General features: G+C 36.4%; 1 protein-coding gene across 1 annotated transcript in view; it reads right to left on the bottom strand.

Moving 5' to 3' along the window:
- The window catches only part of CDK14 (cyclin dependent kinase 14), a 504,392-nt gene that overhangs the window by 91,586 nt on the left and 390,808 nt on the right, over positions 1 to 21,998 (bottom strand). Inside the window, exon 12 of the mRNA XM_019666203.1 lies at positions 4,099 to 4,238. Coding sequence (XP_019521748.1) covers positions 4,099 to 4,238 — 140 coding nt within the window. The remainder of the gene's footprint in view (positions 1 to 4,098; positions 4,239 to 21,998) is intronic.

Below are 21,998 nucleotides of genomic sequence, written 5' to 3'. Positions count from 1 at the left end.
CCATCAGACTTCCACTTGTTTCGCTCTCTTCAAAACTCCTTGCATGGCATAACGTTCAATTCAGACAAGGCTGTAAATCAGCACCTTGCTCAGTTTTTTGCAAATAAAGACAGGTCCTTCTATGAACGAGGAATTATGAAGCTCACTGAAAGATGGCAAAAGGTTCTCGAACAAAACGGGCAATACATCATTGATTGATCTTTGTTCTTTATATAAATAAATGACCTCTGAAAAACACAGATAAAATATGTCATGACTTTTCTGACAACCCAATATATAGGACATATTTAGGAATATGTGGGAAGACCTGGAAAAATTATAGCTTGAAGAGTCCTTGAGGATCGCTGTGTTTCTACGTGAGAAATCGGAAGCGCACAGAGAATGAGGCACTTGTCCCAAGCTGCCTGGGTAGGTACCAGTGGAGCTGCTGCATCCAGGTCTGATTCCCAGCTCAGTGCTCATCACACTGCACCAATCTGTTGGCCTCCTTTTACTGCAGATCTGAGTTTTGTGAATTAGCAAATGAATGTCATCAAATCAAGGACTCGGCGCTATGAAGTGTATTTTGTTCATTTACTTTGACAAGGGTAGTTCAGCTTCAATAATTTATGTAACTTGATAGTATCCACAGGAGAATGCCCTGTGGTGTATTTGGGAAAAGTAATGAATTTCTTCTAAATCAGCCTTCCATTTACTTCCCTGCAATTAAATCTTTGTGAAGAAGTGGGGCAAGGCTGTTGGGGTTTTAGGACAGAGGGAGAGTGACAGGATGCCACCAGAATCAGCCAGCCTGAACTGCCGGATCCCCAGGTAACTGGACCATTATTCCTGCTTGCTAAATGTAAATTCCTGCCTTGCTGGCACGCGAATACATTGCTTCCAAATTTTGGTATAATGTAGACTGATGAGGTTTTCAAGAATAGTACACTGAAGAAAGCTATTAGATTGTTATATGTTCTTCCGAAGCAAATAAGAGTCTGGCATAAGTATACAACTTCATTGTTATATAGTCCATGAAATGACTGCAGTGCTCTGTGTCACCAAGGCTCTGACAATACTTGACACTCTTTTCACAGGGTCTGACATATTAAAGTGGCCAGGAAGGTTCAAGTCCACTTTGAAGTTATTTTTGTTCCACTCTCCTTCTTTCAACCTGGTTTTGTTTTCTGCGTGCATACATATTTTTTTTCCCCTTTTGTGGATATTCTTTGAAAAAAGCTATGTGCTCTCTTTAAGAATGTGAGTGCTGTGGATGGAATTGTGTCGCTCCAAAATTCATATGTTGAAGTCTTAACCCCATTGTGATGGTATCTGAAGATGAGGCTTTGGGTAGTAATGATTAGGGTTAGGTGAGGTCATGAGGGTTGGGCTCTCCTGATGGCATTAGTGGCTTGCTAAGAAGAGGATGAGATCTAGATTATTCTCCTTCTGCCATGTGACTATACAGTGAGGCAGCTGTCTGTAAGTCAGGGAGAGACTCTCATCAGGAGCCCAATTTGCTAGCACTTTGATCTTGGACTTCCTAGCCTCCAGAACTGTGAGAAATAAATGTTTGTTGTTTAAGCTCCCAAGTCTAGGGTATATTGTTATAGCAATCTGAGCATTCGAATGCAGTGAGGCTCCTGGAATTGATGAATCTAAACCATGACTTGGTTGCTAAGACAATCCATTTATTGGCTCTGCCACAGATTTTCCCAGGTGGACCTCCTACCAAATCTCCTTGAAAAAGAAGCACATGAAGGTATTGCCACCGCTACTGCCATTTGCCAAGTGGTGAACTTTTTACAAGACTCCATACTAATGTAAAATTGAATTTTAGAATTTCTAGATATAGTCTGCAGAATATTAACTTAGGTAACCAAGTCACCAAAACTAGTCATTTCACCTAAAAGAACTGGTTCCCAAAGTCTCCAAATTCTTTGTTTTGTAAACATGTTTACAAAGATTCCCACGTTTTTGCAAATGGAAATGGCTGTAGTATTTAATACTGGGATTGTCCTTTCTTGCAACTGGATTTATGCTTCATAATGATTATCTACTAGACACAGAAATAGCATTTCTGTAACTCAAAATTGTTACCAGAGGCATTTAGCAGAATCTTGCTTTAAAAATATAATGATTTTTCATCTTTATTCTCCCCCCTTCAAAAGGTTTCACTGCTCCTGATGTTTAACGTTATGCAAAGACGTGTTTCTGCCAATGAATATCGCCTTATGGTTATGCTTCTGCAAATAGCCTGCTGTGAGCTGATAAAGGGATTAATGCAGCCAAAATTCTTAATCTGTGAAATTACAAATTAAATTCTCATATTAAAAATACCACCCTGAGGTATTTTTTGTGGTTTTAATTCCCCTCTGGTGTTCTGCATACATTGTGCTTGTTAATGATGGAGACGAGGCTGTTTCCGCTGGCTGCCTGCTGCCGAGTGATAATGTGTAGGCATTTCCTTACTGATAGAAACTGGATTGAACCCACTGCTGATAAACTAAGTGGCAAGTGGGTAATAAGTCCATATTAACAGAAAAGTACTACTACAGAATTCAGAATTCCTAGACCATCCAAATCCTGGCTTAAACACAATCATGGAGTCAGGTGGGATTGAGATGTCACCAGGGAGGAGTGGATATCAAGTTACAAGTTATATTAAATGGGAAAACAAACCGTATGTTTGAGTTTGATGAGCCATAAACTAATGAGCCCATTTGCATCATTTTTTTTTCAGCATAGAAAGATGTGTCAGCAATTCATTATTTTTTTCCATTGGGATTTCCTCTTTATTTTAATTTTTTAATGGGGGTAGCTGTTGTAATGGTCAGTGGCTAGACATTTAGAAAAGAAGTAGGGCGGAATAGAAAATAAACACGGGCTGGTAATAAATGAAATGTTAAAGATTTACTAAACATAAGGGGAGTAATATATCTGTAGTCACTTTAGGGTAAAAAAAAGTAATTCAAATTAAATGCAGGATTATCAAAAAAGATTAGGGTAGGAATACCCAAGAGGAGTTGTTACTGAAGACCTCGTTCCAAAATAAAGGGTTACTGTAGTCAAGGAGAATCCAATACTACAATGGAGGAAAAATCTAAAGTCCAAGAGATTAAAGAAATAACTTTACGTATGTCCATGGTAAGTGATGTATACCCATGGATTATATAGGCAAGTTATAAAATATCTATGCATACATGCAGTATATTAATTTTTAAGGCAATCCGAATGAGTAGGAGAAGAAATATCTCCAACTGGCGTGTGGAAACAACACATCACAATTGGAAAAAAAATATTCTTAGTGCAATAGTTTTTTTTGCAAAATTTCACAAGAATTCTGTTTCACACTTTGGAAGAAAGAGGAGAACATCCTGGCCATAAATCCTCCCCCAAATATTTAAAATGTAATTGAAAGAGGCTGTAAAAACAAAACAAAAACCCACCCAGGAATGTGTTTTGTTTTAAAAAGCTCCAGAGAAGCTCTGTCTGTATGAATACCAAGAGCATTTGTAGTTAAAATGAATTACATGTCTTCAGTTCTTACATGTCAATTCAGTGCATTAACCAATTGCCAACTCTGTTCGTCAGCTCACTGCATAGCGGCCCTTTTTAAGGTTATTGTTACAACCAAGATGGTCTCTGACAATCAAACAGAAATGAATCATTTCTCCTCTGTACTGCAGCCAGTTAAAAAGTACTGTATGCATAAATATGTAAATCATATTTTCCTTTTCCTTTCTGACTGCTCAGATCATTTTTTTGGACACACACATAATTAAATACAAAGACATGCAGCTGCAGACTGCAGAGCAGAGATAGCAAAAAAGGAATCCATTTTCTTCCTGTGTCTGGCTAAGCTAGCAATCGAGTGGCAGGATTCCACTCAATATATACACACACAACCCCCCTTCTCCCGTGTTCATTCTCATTTCTCTCTCTCTCACTCTCTCTCTTTCTCTCTCCCTCCTTCCACACACACACACACACACACACACACACACACAATCTTACACACGTACATGTAAACATCTTAATCTCTCTACATGTATGTTATGCATAGATGCTAAAATGATGTCCCTGCTTTGATTTGATGTTGTGATTTGTCGTACTCACTATCGGTCAGTTCCCATAGCCGTGGGGGCAGGTCACTAAAATACTCATGGCTCAAGGCAGCCTGTGCCGATAATCTGTTCTTTGGGGAACATTGTAGGAGCTTAGAGGCCAGATCCTCTGCATGATTCACATAGCTGAGCCTGAAAACATAAGCACAAAAGAGAGAAATCAGAACACATGTGAAAAGTCACTAAATAAGACATGAAGCTCACCTAATTTTTCTGGGCTTATTTATTCCTGGTCCAGAAAACAAGCTAAATTACCTGAAAAAAAACCCAGCCTAATTCACATTGGTTCTCAGATTGTTACTCTAAACTGGCTTTTACTCTTGATATCTTAGTCTCATTGATTTAAACTATTTTTACTATAAGCAAAGGCTTGATACTTTCAGGCTAGAATTAGGTCCAGAGGTAGAAAATTTCAGACGATAATTTATCAAATAGTTGCCAGAATTTGTTCGTAGGATATATATACTGCATACACATCTGGATACATTTATAGGAAAATTAATACAAAATAACTAAGGAAAATAAAACTGCTATTAAATTCTCTAGTTACTAAATTTACTTTTTCTCCAAGAATTCACATTTTTTTTTTTACATTGAAACTAACATTATTGGAATAAGTACACTGTCAAATGTCAACAATCAAAATATTAACATGCAGGTTAACAAAGGGGATATGCTTAAACCATATGGGGCTGAATCAATTCAAGATGACCTTTAAAACAACAGTAGATAGAAAATATCTCAAGATTACCAAAATAGCAGAGAAGTTTTCCACGTGGTACAGACATGGATAGTAGACCACATAGTCCAGCTCAGCCTTTCTTTTCATGGAATCTCTATTTCACTGCTCAGTGCAATCAAGCCCAGATAATTAACATCATAATAATAGTATTCCTAATAATGGCTTCCATGTATGGATAGTTGAACATGTGTCAAGTACTTTCTTAGGCAGCTTTGCACTCTCTCATTTATTATAGTCCAATCTGGTAATCCTGGTCCCGCCTAATAGCAGTTGGAAGCTAAGTAGGAGTCAGAGAAGGTAGTGGATTGTTTAATTAGCAGGTTGAATGGATTCAAGCCTATCCAGAATTATAACTCTCCAATGGTTTGGGGATGTAAAGCACAGCATAGGGAATATAGTCAATAATACTGTAATAACTACGAATGGTGCCAGGTGGGTACTAGACTAGTCAGGGGGATCACTTCCTAAGTTATATAAATATGTAATCACTATGCTGTACACCTGAAACTAATATAACATTGAATGTCAACTGTAATTGAAAAAAAAAAGTAAATGAAACGGTTTGCATTTGTCATGCTTTCAAGTTTGTTTCTAAAGGCTTTTTATCCACGGATTCCTGAGTTTCTGCAACAAGGTGCAGTAAGCGCAGTGACTCTTAAGTGCAGTCAGGAGACTGTGCAGAAAGTTGCATCTGCCAGCAGGTATTTGTTCAAAAGTCTTGAAGCCACTAAACCCACAATTAGCCAATAAACATCTTTCATCAATGACCAACTCTCCTTCCTTTCTTACATAGTACTTTAGTACTGATTTAAAATTGTTATGGGGGTGGGGAGAATTGGGAGTGAGGAAGAGGAGAGGAGGTCATGAATTTGGGTAGAAGAAGAAAAAGAGAAAAGAGCAAAGAAAAATATTTCTCCAAAGATTCAGTCTAAGACACCTTCTCTCTAAATCTTCACATGTGAAGATCTCAAAGGTAGGTTCAGTGTCTGGCTGCTGCAATGGCTGTCCACCCTCCCCCTCCCCAAAACAAAACAAAACAAAACAAAACAAAACAAAACAAAACAAAACAAAACAAAACACTGATCAGTGAATTGGTTTTAAATGCCTCTGTCTGGCAAAGAGAAATTCGTCTGCAGGAAAAGGAGAAACTCTCAAAATTCTCTAGTCTTTTTTATCCCTTCCCTTTAAGAGGGGCCAGGGCCATCCAAACTATTCCGTCTCTTCCTCAGATACTTCTCACTATTATAAACTTTTCATTAATACTTTTAAAATACCAAATGCAAAGTCTGAGACAGGTAGACTTTATGGTAAAGGTTGCACTTTCTGAATGTACAATTCATATAGAATCGTGGTGAAGAACACGTTGGTATACATTTTATATCGCTTTAACTAATATAATATTGTATGTTGATAATATTTTTAATAAAAATCTTTTTAAAAAATTTAAAAAATTTTATATAGCTTTGATAAAAGAGAACAACAGTGCCACATTGAGACTAGTTTGAGTTTTAGTCCTCACTGCCAGAGGGGTGATGGACCCCATTATGTCTGCCATCTCTCCAGCTCCAACAAACCATGGATCATACTTAAAGCATGGTTTCACTATTTTGAATAATTATAAATATTTTAATTTTATCTTTGCTTTTGCACTAGATTGTTTATCACATTTAAATTTAATACATATATACCTATGAGGTATGATAAAAAATATGGTGAATGTTTAAATTAAAAAATTTATTACAGTGAAAAACACATTGCCATTAATCTCCCTCAAAATACTCTCCCTCACTTCAAACACATTTATCCCATCATTCTTGCCAATGTCTGAGGCAGTTCTGGAAGTTCTCTCTTGTGAGTGTCTTTTGTTGCGCTGTCATGGCTGCCTTGATGCCTTGAATCCATTCAAAATATTTACGTGCAACATGGAGCCTTTCCATTGTGATCACAAAACACGATGAATGCTATTGCCCAGTGCCATCCAACGGAAAGGCAGGGATCTTCAAAATGGGAAGCGGGGTGTCGAACCTTAGTAATGGTGTGTGACAAGTTTCAACTTGTTCGGTGCAGTCAGTTGGGTGTGAACTATGGCTGAGAGAAGGTGTGTTTTAAAGTGTGCTGTAAATCATCCTCCATCATGCTCTGTGTCACACATCGCTTCTGGTATATGGCAATTTTTGTCAAATAAAAACATTACAGTGTGTCCTCATCCACCTTACTCACTGGATCTGGCACCGGGGGGCTTCTGGCTCTTCCCCAAAGTCAAAATGGTTCAGAACAATGAGGCAGCCATGACAGCGTAACTAAAGACATTCAGAAAAGAGGACTTCCAGAACTGCTTCAGAAAGTGGCAAGAACAATGGCACAAGTATGTTTGAAGTAAGCAGGAGTATTTTGAGGAGAATTAATGGCAATGTGTCTTTTACTGTAACAATTTTTTTTTAATTTAAACATTCACAGTATTGTTTGATCACACCTCATAATTATGAGGAATTCACCGATGTCAGAAACTCATTTCCCATCTCCCAAATTGACTGAACTTTAATGTCGATAATCAAATGCTTATTTGTGATATTCAGCTTATACACAAACATTTAAACTATATATATCATTTTAATTTACAAAGTATGCAATTTCCTCACTTGCATTTCAAGAACCACTTTTATTCCAATTCTCCACATGCATTTTCAACATCAGGTTTTTTGTCATTATCAGAAGCCCTTTTTGAGTCCATCCAAGTTGAAATATGACACTTCAGGATATCTTATTTAGAAGTTTTAACCCAAGCCTTAAGTGTGTGCCATATCAGAATGTTAGAATGACTGTTTGTGTTTTGCAATCTCCCATTGTGATGGTTGATTTTTAAATTTTTCTTTGTAATTGCACCAATTTTTGTTTTATATATTCTAAAGCTGAATAATTAAATGCATAACAATCTAGCACTGTTATCTCTTGATTGAGTCATCAATCCTTCTGTAGTCCCACTTTTACCTTTAATAAAGCTTTCTGGGCTCAAGTTCTGTTGTTTTTCTTTTTTTCTTCTTCTCATATTAATTTAATGACCTCAGCTTTCTTTTGTTCAATGTGTGCCTGGCATACCTTTTGTTACCCTCTTACTTTTTAATGTTTTATATCCATAATTTTAAAGTGTCTCTTTCATAAACACTATATAGCCGGGTTTAATAATAATCCAATTAAACAACCTCCGTCTTCTAAGAAGAAAATTTAGTCCATTTACATTTGTGATTCTTGATATATTTAGAATTACTGCTATCATCTTAATCTTGTATTGTATTTTGACCTGCTTTATCTCTTCTTCCTTTTTCTGCCTTCTTTGGGATTTTTTAAAGTTCAACATTTCCATCTTCCATTTTAGAAGTTATACATTCTGTTTCCACATGTTTAATGATTATTTTTTAACTTTTTTCTCTTTTTTTAAATTGCATTTAAATATCACACTAAGTTTTTTACAAGCTGGTGGACACTGACAAATTACTTCTCCCAAGAAACTATAATCATACATTCTAGACAGTACAAATATATGATTGATTAACATCTATACACAGCACCATTTTATCAATTACATAAGATAAATTATCAAGTATACAAATATTAATACAGCTGATCAGGAATATAAAATATTAGATATCTGCTCAATTCAATAGCAGAACTTCTCTTTTTTTGCAAGAAATACTGAGAGAAAAGGAAAAAAAGTCACACTTCTAACAATAGTTGACAAATTCCAATAAACATGGGGAAAAAAATGACAGGACTTTCAGAAATTTTATGATTAAGTATTAATTTAGCTACAACAAAGCATGCCTAATTAAAAAAAAAAAAGACTTACTAAAGGGCATATTCCATACGTCCTAGACCAGACAAGCAAACCATTTTGCTGAAAATACTTAATAGCTCACTCCTACTCTTTTCAGGCTGTCTCTTTTAAGTTGTACCCCAAAGTACAAACACTAAATTAGTTTTAAGATGTTTTGTCTGGAGACATTAAAGACATGTGCTTCTGTACAATGTGGATTTTACATGAACTTTCCCACCAGAGGTTTGTGATTTTCAAAATTGAAGTTTTCGAAACTCCACAAAATGAGATTTATAGAAAGATATTAAAAAATCATCACAAAACTTGGTCACAAGCCAACAAAATCAGTGGTTACACAAACCTGCTGTATATTGTTTTAAATATGGGATATATAAAATAGGGTAGCAGTCAAATAGCCATATCGGTCCTACTATCAATATTTGTAATGACTGAAGCGATAAACCACAGACCACCTAGACTATTTTTCATAGTTCTTGGTATTTTAATCCTGTATGATATTAAAAACATACAAGTATTGTGCTGGGTATTTCGGCACCCAACCCTGTAAATTTGTTATATTTTGATAAGACTCTGGCATGGGAATATATTTGAAGAAGGCTTATAACTCAATATTGCATGGTTTCAGGAAAGGTCAGTTGACAAAAATGATAAGCATGTTTTAAATGCTAAACAGCAAAAATCTTTTGCTAAGTTTCCAAACAGGCTGATCATAATCAAAACAGAGGCTAAAATTCTGCCAGGCTTGAGGCCTGATAAAACTGCTTATCAATACGCCTATGAAGGCTGCATTAGACTTATCATTCACCAAGCGTACGTTTGGTTAATTGTTCAGATAAATTTGGACCTGTTTTAAGTTCCATTTCCAAGGCAATAACATCATGCAGCCCAGTTTTATTGACTGCAATGGTAATTTCTATGACTACTGGTATCTATGATGTGCAGGTAGATTTTAGGGCAATACTTCTCCAAATACCAAAGTTGCTTGCTTTTAAAAGCTGAACTCTGCTTTTGTTTAATGAACTTCACTGCATCTTCATATTTCATTTTCCACCTTCGATGAATGCCAGGGCAGCAAGCATTAGAGTTCTCTCAAGACCTGCAACATGACGACAACAATACAAACAAGTTCTTCAAGAAGCTTCCTTTTTACAAGACATAGCCAGTCATCAGTCGTCTGGTTGGATGGCAGTACACCATCAGATGGCCAATCCAGAACTTGATGCCTTCTTTCTCCACGAGAGCAGTCTTGTCAGTTGCTTCACATAGTCCTACTATTGTGGTAATGCCATGCTTTTAAAATTCCTCTATAGTTTTAAGGTTACATTGGTGGGACGGTCTTGTGGATGATGTCACAAGAGTTGCTCCATTCATTTGAGCCAATTTAGTTAAAAAAACACTTAATAGGATTAGGAAAGACTTGAAATATTTCAATACAGAATACAGAAGTGATGTACAGAATGATCTAAAGAAACTAAAGTCTACTTCAGTATACGACACTTGAAATTCTCAGTGCTTTTGAGTATGAGGTTGGGAGTTATGGGAAGGGAAACAAAGCTCCTAGCAAACAGCAGCAGTTCTTTAATCCAGTAATGAGGGGAGAGAAAGGAAGTTCCCCCAGGTTTAGCCCATCTAGGTCAGAACTCTTGTAAAATGCTTTCCTTATTTTAATTCAATTGTCCTGTGTCCTAGTTAACACCTCTTATGGAGTTTCTTGGAGGAATAGTAATGAATTTCCTAGTTTTACTTGTCTGTATAGAGGTTATACTGTATTCCTGACAATAATCTCCACTGCCCTTCAGAAACTTAATAAACATGTGACCAAGGACACCACGGAACCAAACAATCTGTGGCTAATGGTGTCCTCTTTTGGGTAAGTTGGTTCAGTCTGTTTGTTTTATCCTAAAGGATATCAGAAAAAACTTCCACACTTTATACCTTCACCCTCAGTTCTCCAAGTGAATGGCTCCTTAACTTTTTAACATTTAACTTTAACTATTTAAAGATTAAAGTTAAACTTTATCTTTACCCTCCTGCCAAACAATACAAGAATCTTAGAACACTTTAATTCTGATGACATTGGTCCCCTCTCTCACGTTGTTATTATCTAATATTTTATTTGTTTTCTATGCTTTTTAAGGACACAGATTAATCACTGTTATTGTTATTATTATTTAGGTTTACCCACGTTTATCATTTATTTAATCATCTTTCTTCTCATGTTTCAGACGTTCTTACTTAAAATATATATATATATTTTTTACCTGAAATACAAAGCTTAGATGTTGTTTCCATGATGAAAGAATTTAGTGGCAAACTTTCTGTTTTGTTTTCATACTAATATAGGACAATAGTGGCTGGGGATTAATCTAGATTCAAAGCATTTCCCTTAACTCTGAAGATATTCTTGCACAGGCTTCTGTTGTTGCTGCCTGTTAGCTCTTCTCTTCCTCCTTATGGTCAGATCTGTGATTGCAGTGTAAGGTGTTTTGATTTCACCTGCTTGGTATTCATAGCATTTCCTGAATTTGCAGCTTCATGTTTTTCATAACTTCTGGAAAAAAAATCTCAGCCATTGCTTTTCGAATATTGCCTTTCCCCAATTCTCTCATTTTATAACTTCAACATACTGCCATCTTGTTAAATTTTCCATGTCTTGACTCATTCTTTCATCGTTTCCATCTGTAAGTCCCCTCTGGTCTCCATTCTAGGCAATTATTTCAGAGCTATGTTTCAGTTCAACTAATCCTATAATCAGTTGCATCTAATATGCTGTTTTCACTGTTCATTTTTGTTCTTATAAGTTCTTTTTAAGTCTTTGACAAATTTACATGTTCAGTTTTGATGGTTTCTTGTGCAAGTTTTAAATTTGGTCTTTTATTTCTTTACATTTTTAATGAAAAATGTTCTATGTTGATGTTTAATGTTCTATGTCTCATAATTCTCAATATCTGAAGTTCGGTGTGAGGAAGGAGTCCAATTTTGTTGCTTGTGCTACTAACCCTCATTCAAAACGGCGTTTTCTCATGTTTTAGAATTCTGGATTGTGAGCTCATGCTTGGCTAATTGTAATGTGTGGGAATCCTGAGGGGTCTGAGTTGAGACTATCTTCCTCCATAGGAATTTCTTTTGCTTCCGACAAGCGTCCTGAGGCTCTCTCAACAACTAGACACTCCAGGTTCTTGATGTTGGTCTCTGAGACCATGGAAGTTACACAAATTTAAAGCCTAAATTTGTAGAATTCTCAGGAGAGACTTTTTCATCCCCATCTAGAACAAAGGCCAACACAAACAATTTTCCTTGCAGTCTCTTTGCTAGAAGCAGTTTATTTATTTTTTTTTAGCTAGCCCATTATTGAGGCTGAAGTGCTTTGAGGGTCTTGACTCCGTATGGGGAATCTCATTTCCTATGCTCCATCTTTCACAGGCCCAAAGCCTTGTTTCCTGACCCCAAAGTGGCTCCACGTTCCTTTTTTAGCAACACGGCCAAGGCAGCTGTAACTGCAGCGCTTACTAATCACTCTGGTGTCTTCATTCTTGGCCCCTGGAGATTTCACTTATTTTCTTCTCGGTTCAACTATGCACGCACATTTGAATGAATGTGCTTGTGGTATTTTATCCAACATTTTAGGTGATTTTTAGTGGTAGTAGAAGAGACTTTCCCCCCCCTTATAGGTGTATATTTATAATTGCCACAATCTAATTAGTTACTATAAAATCATCTACACGTGTAATTTTTAGGTCTTTCTCCCTGGAATAATCACTAAATCAGTGTTGTTTGCTTTTTTTTTTTTTTCTTTTTAAAACTAATTCTTTTAGGTCACCTCTATTAAGTTTCAAACTAGCTAACAGAGTTGTTCCAGGCTAATGTTCCTTCACCGCTCAACTTTATAGGTGAATCTCAAATGCACCATTCTAAGTGAAAGAAGCCAGTGGTTACATACTATATAATTTCATTGATATGACATTCTGGAAACAGCAAAATTATAGAAACAGAAAAGTTAGCCGTGGTTGTCAGAGGCTGGGTGTGGGAGGGGTTAACCAAAGGGCACAGGAGAATTTTTTTCAGATAGCTCTGTCTCTTGATCAAGAAGGATTGCTATCAGGCCATCTAGAGATGTAAGAAGGCAGGGTCAGGGGGATCTGCCAAGGAAATCAGCGAAGAGAGCAGTTTAGAGAGATGGGGTATAGTAGGTTTTCCACAGGGAACATTTAGGCATTAGAGGTACAGTGCTGACCCTCTGTGAGTGGCTGACTCCCATGTCTTAGGGGAGGGTGCCCAATACCTCAGGGGTGTTCTGGCAAACGGGGAGATGCTACTGCCAATGGTGAAGCCCTCCTATCCATTTCAGGGCTCAATCCCAGGATACTGAATGGAGATCCACCCCAGGTGGGCAGAACTGTGCTTCTCAGCTCAGAGGTGCACTCAGGAAGCTCTATGTTCATGAAGGTCTCATAAACCTGGCGGGGTCTGTGGGACAGGAGATCATCCATGTTTATTCCATATTCATGTTATAAAACGTAAAAGATGTTGTATGTGGCAACTCTCTAGGAAAAACCTAAGAAATTTAAAAATTATATATCTGTATGGAAATGAAGAGAAACAATCCCTACCACATTCAGAGTGTGTGTGTGGAGAGAATCTTATGAGTAATCTTCAAACAAATCCTTCAATACAGTTGAAAATAATGGAATGCTGCTATTCTAATCATAATGGATTTTCTTCATTTTTATGGTTATCCATGCAACACACACACATACACACACACTTTACCTGCATAAAAATCTATAAATATGAAAGAAAATCTCTTTGAAGGTACTTATTCAGAGGGTGCCAAAAAATGTATATGCATTTTAAGAAAGGAAAAAACTGTATTAAAATTGTAATACTCAAGATATACCAATAACAAAAGCTGAATACAAGTGAAGTGTATACATTTTTTTGTTATATGAAAGAAGGTAACATGAATAATAACAAACAGCCTTTAAAAGCTCACCTAAGTTTCTAAGCCATCCTGAAACAGACAAAGAACAAAGCAAATTCAGTCTTCTGCCAGACTATAGGACTGTCAAAGTTGAGAAGAGAAAATTGAAAGTGGAAAATAAAAATAATGATGCAGAAAAGAGGAAGACCTGGGCTATGGCAAAGCGAAAAGGGCTATTTTCTTATAAGGTACAGTTTCTGGGATAGTGTGGGGACATGATATTTATTGAATGGCTGAGTGTTTGCTTGAGGACTGAGTATATCAATTGTTATACCTACAGAAGTTTTACCTAACCTGAGAAATTTAAATTTAAAAAAGTAAACAGTCATTTTTGAGCAAAAATATCTTAAGGTCAAATCCTGGTCCTTAAGAAACATTTTCAAAGTATATATCCCCTGGAGGACGTCATTCATTCATTCCTTCCTCCTTCCCACCCTTCCTTTTTTTTTGAAGTGGGAAGAAAGTCGGCCCTTGTCAAGTTACTTTATAAACTGGAACTGCAAGTTTTATAGTTTTGTTTTTGTTTTTTTACCATGTTCCAAAAGGCTTCCTCTAAAACTCATGATATGTCTGCTTGTGGAACAACTAAGACAAGATACATTTTGTTCCCAAGAGTTGACTTCTAAATCTCCCTATAAAAATCTTCTCTGGGATTTATTAATGTTTTAGCTCATGGGACCTAGAATAAAGAACAGAAATAGAGGTGTACTAGAGTCAACTTACTTATTAGAGCATTCAATGAAGGTACTGATTTCCATATAAAAACTTAAAAGGAAATAAAAGGGAACAAAAAAGTTCTAGAACATTCCTCACATTCTATAATGGGATAGAACTACATACACTGTGGGCCTATATCTGAGGCATAATGGTGTGCTTTGTCTCTCCGAGATGAAAACAAAGCGACCTGGAGTGAGTGACATGGAGGGTCTCTATCTTCATACTTTACTTTCTGTCACACTCTTCACAGAGCAAAACCAGAGGGCTGGGGTCCTTTCATTCAACAGTGCATACATTGTCTCTGGGGCAAAGTAGCCAAAATGGGCACTGGCCACTGGATTGTACAACTGATCTCTTGAAAATGATTTGTGAAGAAGTCCACTCCCCCGTAAGGATGAGTCTGACTGTTTCCTCAACTGTACCAAACAGACCTGTCAGATGCAGCACTCTTTCCTGTCTCTACATCAAAAGCAAAATGCTCCTTTAATCACCTTCTTATAAAAGCTTTGGACTTAGAGGGAGGACTGCAGTCATAAAACTGCTCTGAAAGTGACTTATTTTTAGAAAAAAAGGCTCAAATGCATTCATTTTGCAAACAGGGGTCAGTAATTGGTCAAGCAGAACATAAAGGGAATCCCTGATAATGGAATCAAGTCTTGGGGAAAGGAAGGCTAATATATAAGGAAAGATTTAGGCCTGTGCAGTGAACGTCTCTGTTCACTGGGCTGTGCAATGAAAAGACAGGCAAGACTCTCAGTTACATTAATAATGAAGAGACACAGGCTTGTTTAATGCTGAGACTTTCTTTCTCAATGCACTGCTGTAAAAAAAAAATTAATGAGATTCCTCCCCTCAAGGTAAACAGATAACATTTTTATTAGTTTCCATAAATAGGTTGTGTTTTGTTCTGCACAGAAAATTGTTCAATTCTTATTCATTTATTCTAGTGAAGCTGTTTAATGACACACTCTTCCTGGCAGATGCTCACTCCCATAATGGTCAGCTCACTTGACTGTCAAAATGCCGTATGATGATAATGCTATTTGTAGGGAGCTCTACAGTTTACAAAGTGCTTTCACATGAATTATGTTATTAGATCCAGATAATCAAAGGGTCATACTTACAAAATGGGGAATATCCAGGCCTCTGATTCTTAAATCTTAGAGTCTATTACATGTCATGTCAAAGACTTATTGCTAAAATGTATATATATACCAAGCTGTGTATTAACCAGTTGGTAAAGGGATTATTGGGTGGTTTTTCAAGTTTTCCATAAGATCACCTTATATTTTTTGATATTTCTCTCTCTTCCTTTAATGCTCAACTCTATTGCTACAGAGAATATTCTTTCGATATTCTCGTTAACACCCCAACTGCCCTATATTAAATAAAGACAACAGGGAGAGGATAACCTTAACATGACAGGCGAAAAATCCCCAAAGCCAATCATACTAATCTGCCCTGCTAGGTTTCTCCTTCAGATCTAACCCTTACTCAATACATAGTCACCCTTTCAGTAAACTTCATCTGGTGGAAAAGTACAGAAAGTGCTGAAGAGCCCTCAGCAGAATGTGAATGAATCAAGTTTTTGAAAATGCTAGCGCTGACACTCTTAAGGGTGTTATAAACTGCCAAAAAGTGGGCCAGAAAAAGGAAAGTATTAAATTCTTGCTTTGGATTTCAGAGCTTAGCTAGATATTTACCTCGAGTTTCCTAGCTTTGATTTCATTTATTATTATTTTCTACCCGCCCTGGAAAAAAGAAAAAAGATGTCTTTGAATGTTTAAGTTCACTCTTCAATAAATTAAAAAAAAAAGAGTGGTCTGGCTTTAAAAAATTGGTTCACTTATGACATAATTATAGGAGCCTTTCCCATGTACTAATATGGGGCTATAGATTTTCATATTTACACTTCATAAATCCACTGATGCAGATATTATAAAATATTCATGGGGAAAGCTAATATAAGTGAGCGTCGTGTTATATTCTTTTCAAGAAAAGCCCTTATGTACATGTTTAAACTTATTTTCACTTCCCCACCACAAAGGTAGATCACGCCTCCCTTCAACCTGCTTATGGGAGAATCCGGATTGGTTAACTACTTCACGGCATTGTTTTTACAGGGATTCCTGACTGCTCTCCAATTCTTATCCAGTACCTAGTAGCAGTGACTTCTTTGAGTTGTAAAGTTTTATTTCTTAATAGCTTATATAAAACATTATAACCCATATGCACTTAACCTATCATTCTACATGCTTAAACAATATAATTTTAAAAAATTACTCTAAGATATGTTAGCGCTTGCCAAACATTGATATTTTTCTTATAAAGGACAGTATAAACCTGTCAGGAATTATACTTGAACCTCAGTTATGTTTTAGAAAAGATTCCTAGATTTAGTGGACTAGTGATTATATGACTCTACAATTTTTGTCTAGTGTTTTGCTTTAATAATGTGGTTAACAGCAGAAGCAGCACAAATAGTTGCTTTTCAACCCTCTGACTAAAGGACATGCTAGAAGGGGTTATATTTTATTTCATTAAAAGAAATAAAAATACATTAATAGTTAATCCTTGTAATCAGAATAAAACTAACAGAACACTTAAAAGAAAATTCTAACTTCACATGTCAATGAAGAATATCCTCAAAACCCAAAGGCAGTGCCATCGGCAGAACGCATTCCCACCTTCCCAGTTACTCTGTTTATAGTTACATCCAATCATAAACACTAGAACTTCATAACCTCCTGATCTTCCCCCACATGGAATTCCATTGTCACCTGAAGGACATCAGGCGACTTGTAACCTTTCCAACTCTGTACATACATCAGGATAAAATTAATAGCCTTCTCAGGCTTCACAGGGCTGCTGTGAAGCTTGACCTTTTCTTACCATAACTTGCTTAAATTGATTATAGGCATCTTATCATTTCACCTATTTCACAAGATTTCAAAACATTTTTAGGAAAGCAAGAGTGAAGCAAAGTAAATTGCTAGTGAACGTCCTATCCCTGTGATGTTATTGATATTTATGCTATTTAGAGAATAAAGATTAGCCAATCTTCCTGAATTCAAAGTAGTTAATTTCTGCACTATTTGATGTGAAATAGACAGTTCTCCTTTTCAGTGATAAGACTGCATTAGGAGTTTAAATTCAAGTCTTCATTTATCTCTATCTCTATCTATCTATCTATCTATCTATCTATCTATCTATCTATCTATCTATCTATCTATCTATCTATATCAATACCCATTAAACTTCAGCAATGGCTAATGTTTTTCATTCAGATAGATCAGTTATAAATATTTAGTCCAATTGCATGGGTGGTGTAAAAAACATTTTCCCTATAAAAGGCTTCTGAAAAACAGTTTAACTTATTAGTGTGTCTGTATTATGGTAAATTGAGTTAATAGAAATGGTAACTTCATAGCCTTTCATTTCTCTAAAACCCTACAGAAGTTACAAATCTCATCAACAGAGGCTGGTTTGGAGGCTGATGTCTGCTTCACCAGAAAGGTACGACGTGCTCCTTCACTGTAAACAGTGCTAAAAATAGCTCTTGAAAAGCATCATTTTGCGTGATATTATTTTGCCAAAAGAGAAGGAAAAAATGTATTTTTAATCCTGAACAAAACCTCTTCAAAGTTTATGTTCTCAATAAACCTTTCACTAAGAACTGAAAATATAACTTGGTAATGCAATAAATACCCTAACAAATATATCAGATTTTTCACTTAATGCTTTTTACAGGCTTAAACCAAATGGAGTAAAAGGAAATCACCTTTTACAGTCCGACTCCTACAGGAAGAATGCCTTGCTGTTACGCTTTTTAAAGAAGGCATGGTGAATTTATATCAACTTCAGCAAATCTTGGGGCATGATAAAAGGAAGAAAAATACCAGTGCAGTTAACATTCCAGAGAACTCTTTCTTCACATGTTTATTTCCTTAGAGACTGGATATGATCCAAGATAATAAGAAAAATATAAAACGGAAAGATTTTTTTTTAAGTCAGAAGATACACAGTTTAGCACCCTTTGCTAATATAGGAGGAATAATGTTTCCCTACCCCGTAAAAAAAAAAAAAGAATTATTGTCTTCTAAAGTTGTGAAATGGTTGAGATCGGAGAAAATCGCCAAAAACAGTTATCTCATTTAAATCAGTATGAAAGAAAATTCAGTTAGGTTAGAGCTTATGGGTTATTGATTTTTTTTTTAGTTCACGGCAAATGATCAATCAATTTGCCGGGGACTCTAACTTCAGCTTCCTTATAACATTGCATCTGGAATTTGAAACGGTTGAGCTCGTTACGATGTAAAGAAGAACTGTCTGTGTTCTTATGTCTAAAACAAGAATTGGATTAGATGTGAATAGTTGGGCATCCTCTACAAAGTCTGATGCTCCAGGAAGAAAAGTCAAAATACCTTTTCATGCTTGTTGCTCCTTCAAGGAGCCTCCTGTCTGTCTCCCCTGTAACCCAGTGTCTTCTAAATGCACACTGAACCACTACCTGTTGTACTAACTCTATGATCTCTGATTATTGCAAAAGACATGACCACCCAGCAAATAACATCCTTGTTCGAAATACTACTGTGGCAAGGTATACAAAGGAAATGAAGCATTTATTGAGCAGTTACTATGTGCTAGAGACTTTTCACATGTTATTTCTCTTATTCTACAGACCCAGCTATGAGATGATCCTCATCCCTCTTTACCAACAAGGGAACTGAGGCTCAGAGACGAGTAGCAACACTGCTGGGGTCACACAGTAATTGTGGGATGGAGCATGTTAGGTGCCTCAAGTGCTGGTGCTCTCTTCTCAATATCATTATACAGGCTCTATTTACATCTTACTTTTTTCCTCACTATAAAAGAGAATTTAAAAAATCCTGAAACATATACAAGAAAATAAAAACATCTCGTAAGTCTGTAATCTAGAGATAATGGTTTCATTTTTATCAATTAGAATGGTTTCATTTAATTATCAATTAAATAGATACTCCTGTGTGGCTAGGTCTGAGGACATACATATAAATTTATTTCTTTGTAATTTTTATGACTACATTTTTTTTTCACATGATAAAATTTCCTCTCAAAAAATTTAAAAGCTCTCCTCAAACTCCTGAAAGTCAGACACGAGTTCATTTTGAGGTCATTTTAGCTTTTTGTTTTCCTCCTGGTGAACAAAAAAATTTTTTACAGCTCCCAAATTCAGACATCCATAAATATTATGTCCTGTTGAGGGTGTATGCTTTTTTGCTTTCACTTGGGGTTTTTACGTTGATTCTCACTTTGCCACTCAATATTCTCTTAGTAGTGTAGTTAGTTTCACCAAATCTCCTTCATACGCAGAACGTGACTCTAGGCATTTTATATTAGACCAAGTCCTAATGATGCTCTCAGCTTTGTGACTATGATACTACGGATGCCATGATGAAAGAATTTTTTTCTTAATTTTACTACACAGCCTCTCTTTTAATATACTGGATTCCATACAGGTAGCTGAGCCATGAACGTCCATTACAAGAAGAGAAAATAAGACTTTAAGGATAGGAGAAAAACAGTTTGTAATTATTGCATACCCATGAGGACAGCTGTACTGGAAATTAGATAGAAATTTTTGTATTTTCTTTTCTTTTTCTTTAAAACAACAAATATTTATTATCACATAGTCTCAGGTCAGGAATCCCCAAGCAGGCTAACTGGGTACTTCTAGCTCATGGTCTCTAACATGGTTACAGTCATTTGAAGCTTCACGGGGCCTGGTGAATCCACTACCAAGGGGGCTCATTCACAAAGCTACCAGCAGGAGGTCTTAGTTCCTCCGCACACGGGCCTACCGCTGTTCACATGACATGGCAGCTGGCTTCTCCAAAGCCAGTGATGAGAGGGTGGTGGTGGAGGTAGGGGAGTCAGAGCTAAGACGGGAGCCTCAATCTTTTATAACCCAACCTCAGAAGTAACGTGCCATCATTTCTGCAGTATGCTATTGGCCACCAAGACCAATCCTGGTACAATATGGGAGGGACTACCCAAGGATATGAAGAAAAAAAAGATGGGACTCACTGGAGGCCATCTTTGAGGCTGCTGAACCATGCTGATGATATCTGTTTATAGAGGATATCTGTTTTTTTAATTGTGGTAAAATATATGTGGCCTAAAATTTGCCATTTTAACCACTTTTAAGTATGCAATTGAGTGGCATTAATTATAGTCACAATATTGTTCAACCATTACCAATATCTATTTCAAAACTCTTTCATCACCCAAAACAGAAACTGTACTAGTTAAGCATATTAAATATAATGAAAATAATCTGACAATAATATTAAGATAACTTTTGGAAAGTAGAAAACCAATCATTTAAAATTCTACTATCTTAACACCACTATTTTCATATTATATATTATTTTTTAGTCACAGTTCACAGAACTTTAGAGTTAACATTAGTATGCATATAATTTTTTATTCTTTTTTTCAGAAAACATGAAACATTCCCTATGTTTTCAGAATCTTCATAATACCATCATAACTTTGTTGTGTAATATTCAACTGGGTTCATGAATCATGATTTATTAAACCTTTTCCCATTCCTTTAATCTTGGTTAAATTGGTATCAAGTCTTTTTTTTTTAATTAATATACAGTAAAGAAATGAGAAGATTTGGGCAACTAGGTTTTTAATCTGTTGATTTATTTCCTTTGGGAGAAACACCAAAGAGTGAGATTACTGGGTCGAAAACTTAATTCCTGTTGGAAGACAAGTGACATCCCAACTGTAGCCTAGCAGGCTTTTCCTCTGCCTCCAGCCCACACTCTCACATCCGCTCACTCGCTCACACTCACTATACTCTTACCACTGAGCATCTTCTTTCTCTAACCCCTGTTTCTTGAGTACCTACTGTGTGATGGGCTCTGTTGTAGGTGTGAAGGATAGAGAAGTCAACAAGAGTAAAAAGTCTCAGTCTCATGTGGCTTACAGCTTGCCGAAGCTATTCCTTTTTAATCACATTGCCCCATCTTATTATCTTCACACCCTATCACTCTCTGAGATGGCTTTGTTTTATTACTTGTTTATTGTCCCTGATACTCTAGAAGGTAAGCTCTATGAGAATGAGAACCTTGTCTGTGCATTCCCCAGCACGCAGAACATGCAGATGACGCTACATTAAACTTCTTGAACATGCCACGCATCAATATCTGTACGGCTTTTAACACATTTCCATAATGTTTTTCCTGTTGTTTACCAGCCACAGTGCTATCAGCAGTGAATCAATGGGCTCATTTCTCTATAGCCTCACCAGCACTGGTGTTTAAGAGGAGGCTGCGATCCAGGGATATGGGAGCCAAAGAAGCATTGTTTGTTGAAGAAGATAGGAAACATTGACACTATCTTTGGATTTTTAAAAATATTGCACTAAAATGTTATTTATACAGTTTACATTTTTTTTTTGGCACCACATTACATTTTGAACCCAAAGAGAATGCCTTACCTGCCTTACCATAGTCTCAGCCCCGCTATGTACAAAATGGCAAATGGGGGATGTATTTATAGATTTGCATTTGAGGCTACAATTGAAGACAGAGAAATAAACTGTCTAAAAGAAGCTTAACTGTGGGC

This window comes from Hipposideros armiger, unplaced genomic scaffold (genome assembly GCF_001890085.2).
Source record: "Hipposideros armiger isolate ML-2016 unplaced genomic scaffold, ASM189008v1 scaffold_465, whole genome shotgun sequence".
In the NCBI taxonomy this organism is placed as follows: Eukaryota; Metazoa; Chordata; class Mammalia; order Chiroptera; family Hipposideridae; genus Hipposideros; species Hipposideros armiger.
The sequence above is the reverse complement of the archived record's forward strand: the minus strand, read 5'-3'. Positions and strand labels throughout refer to the sequence as shown.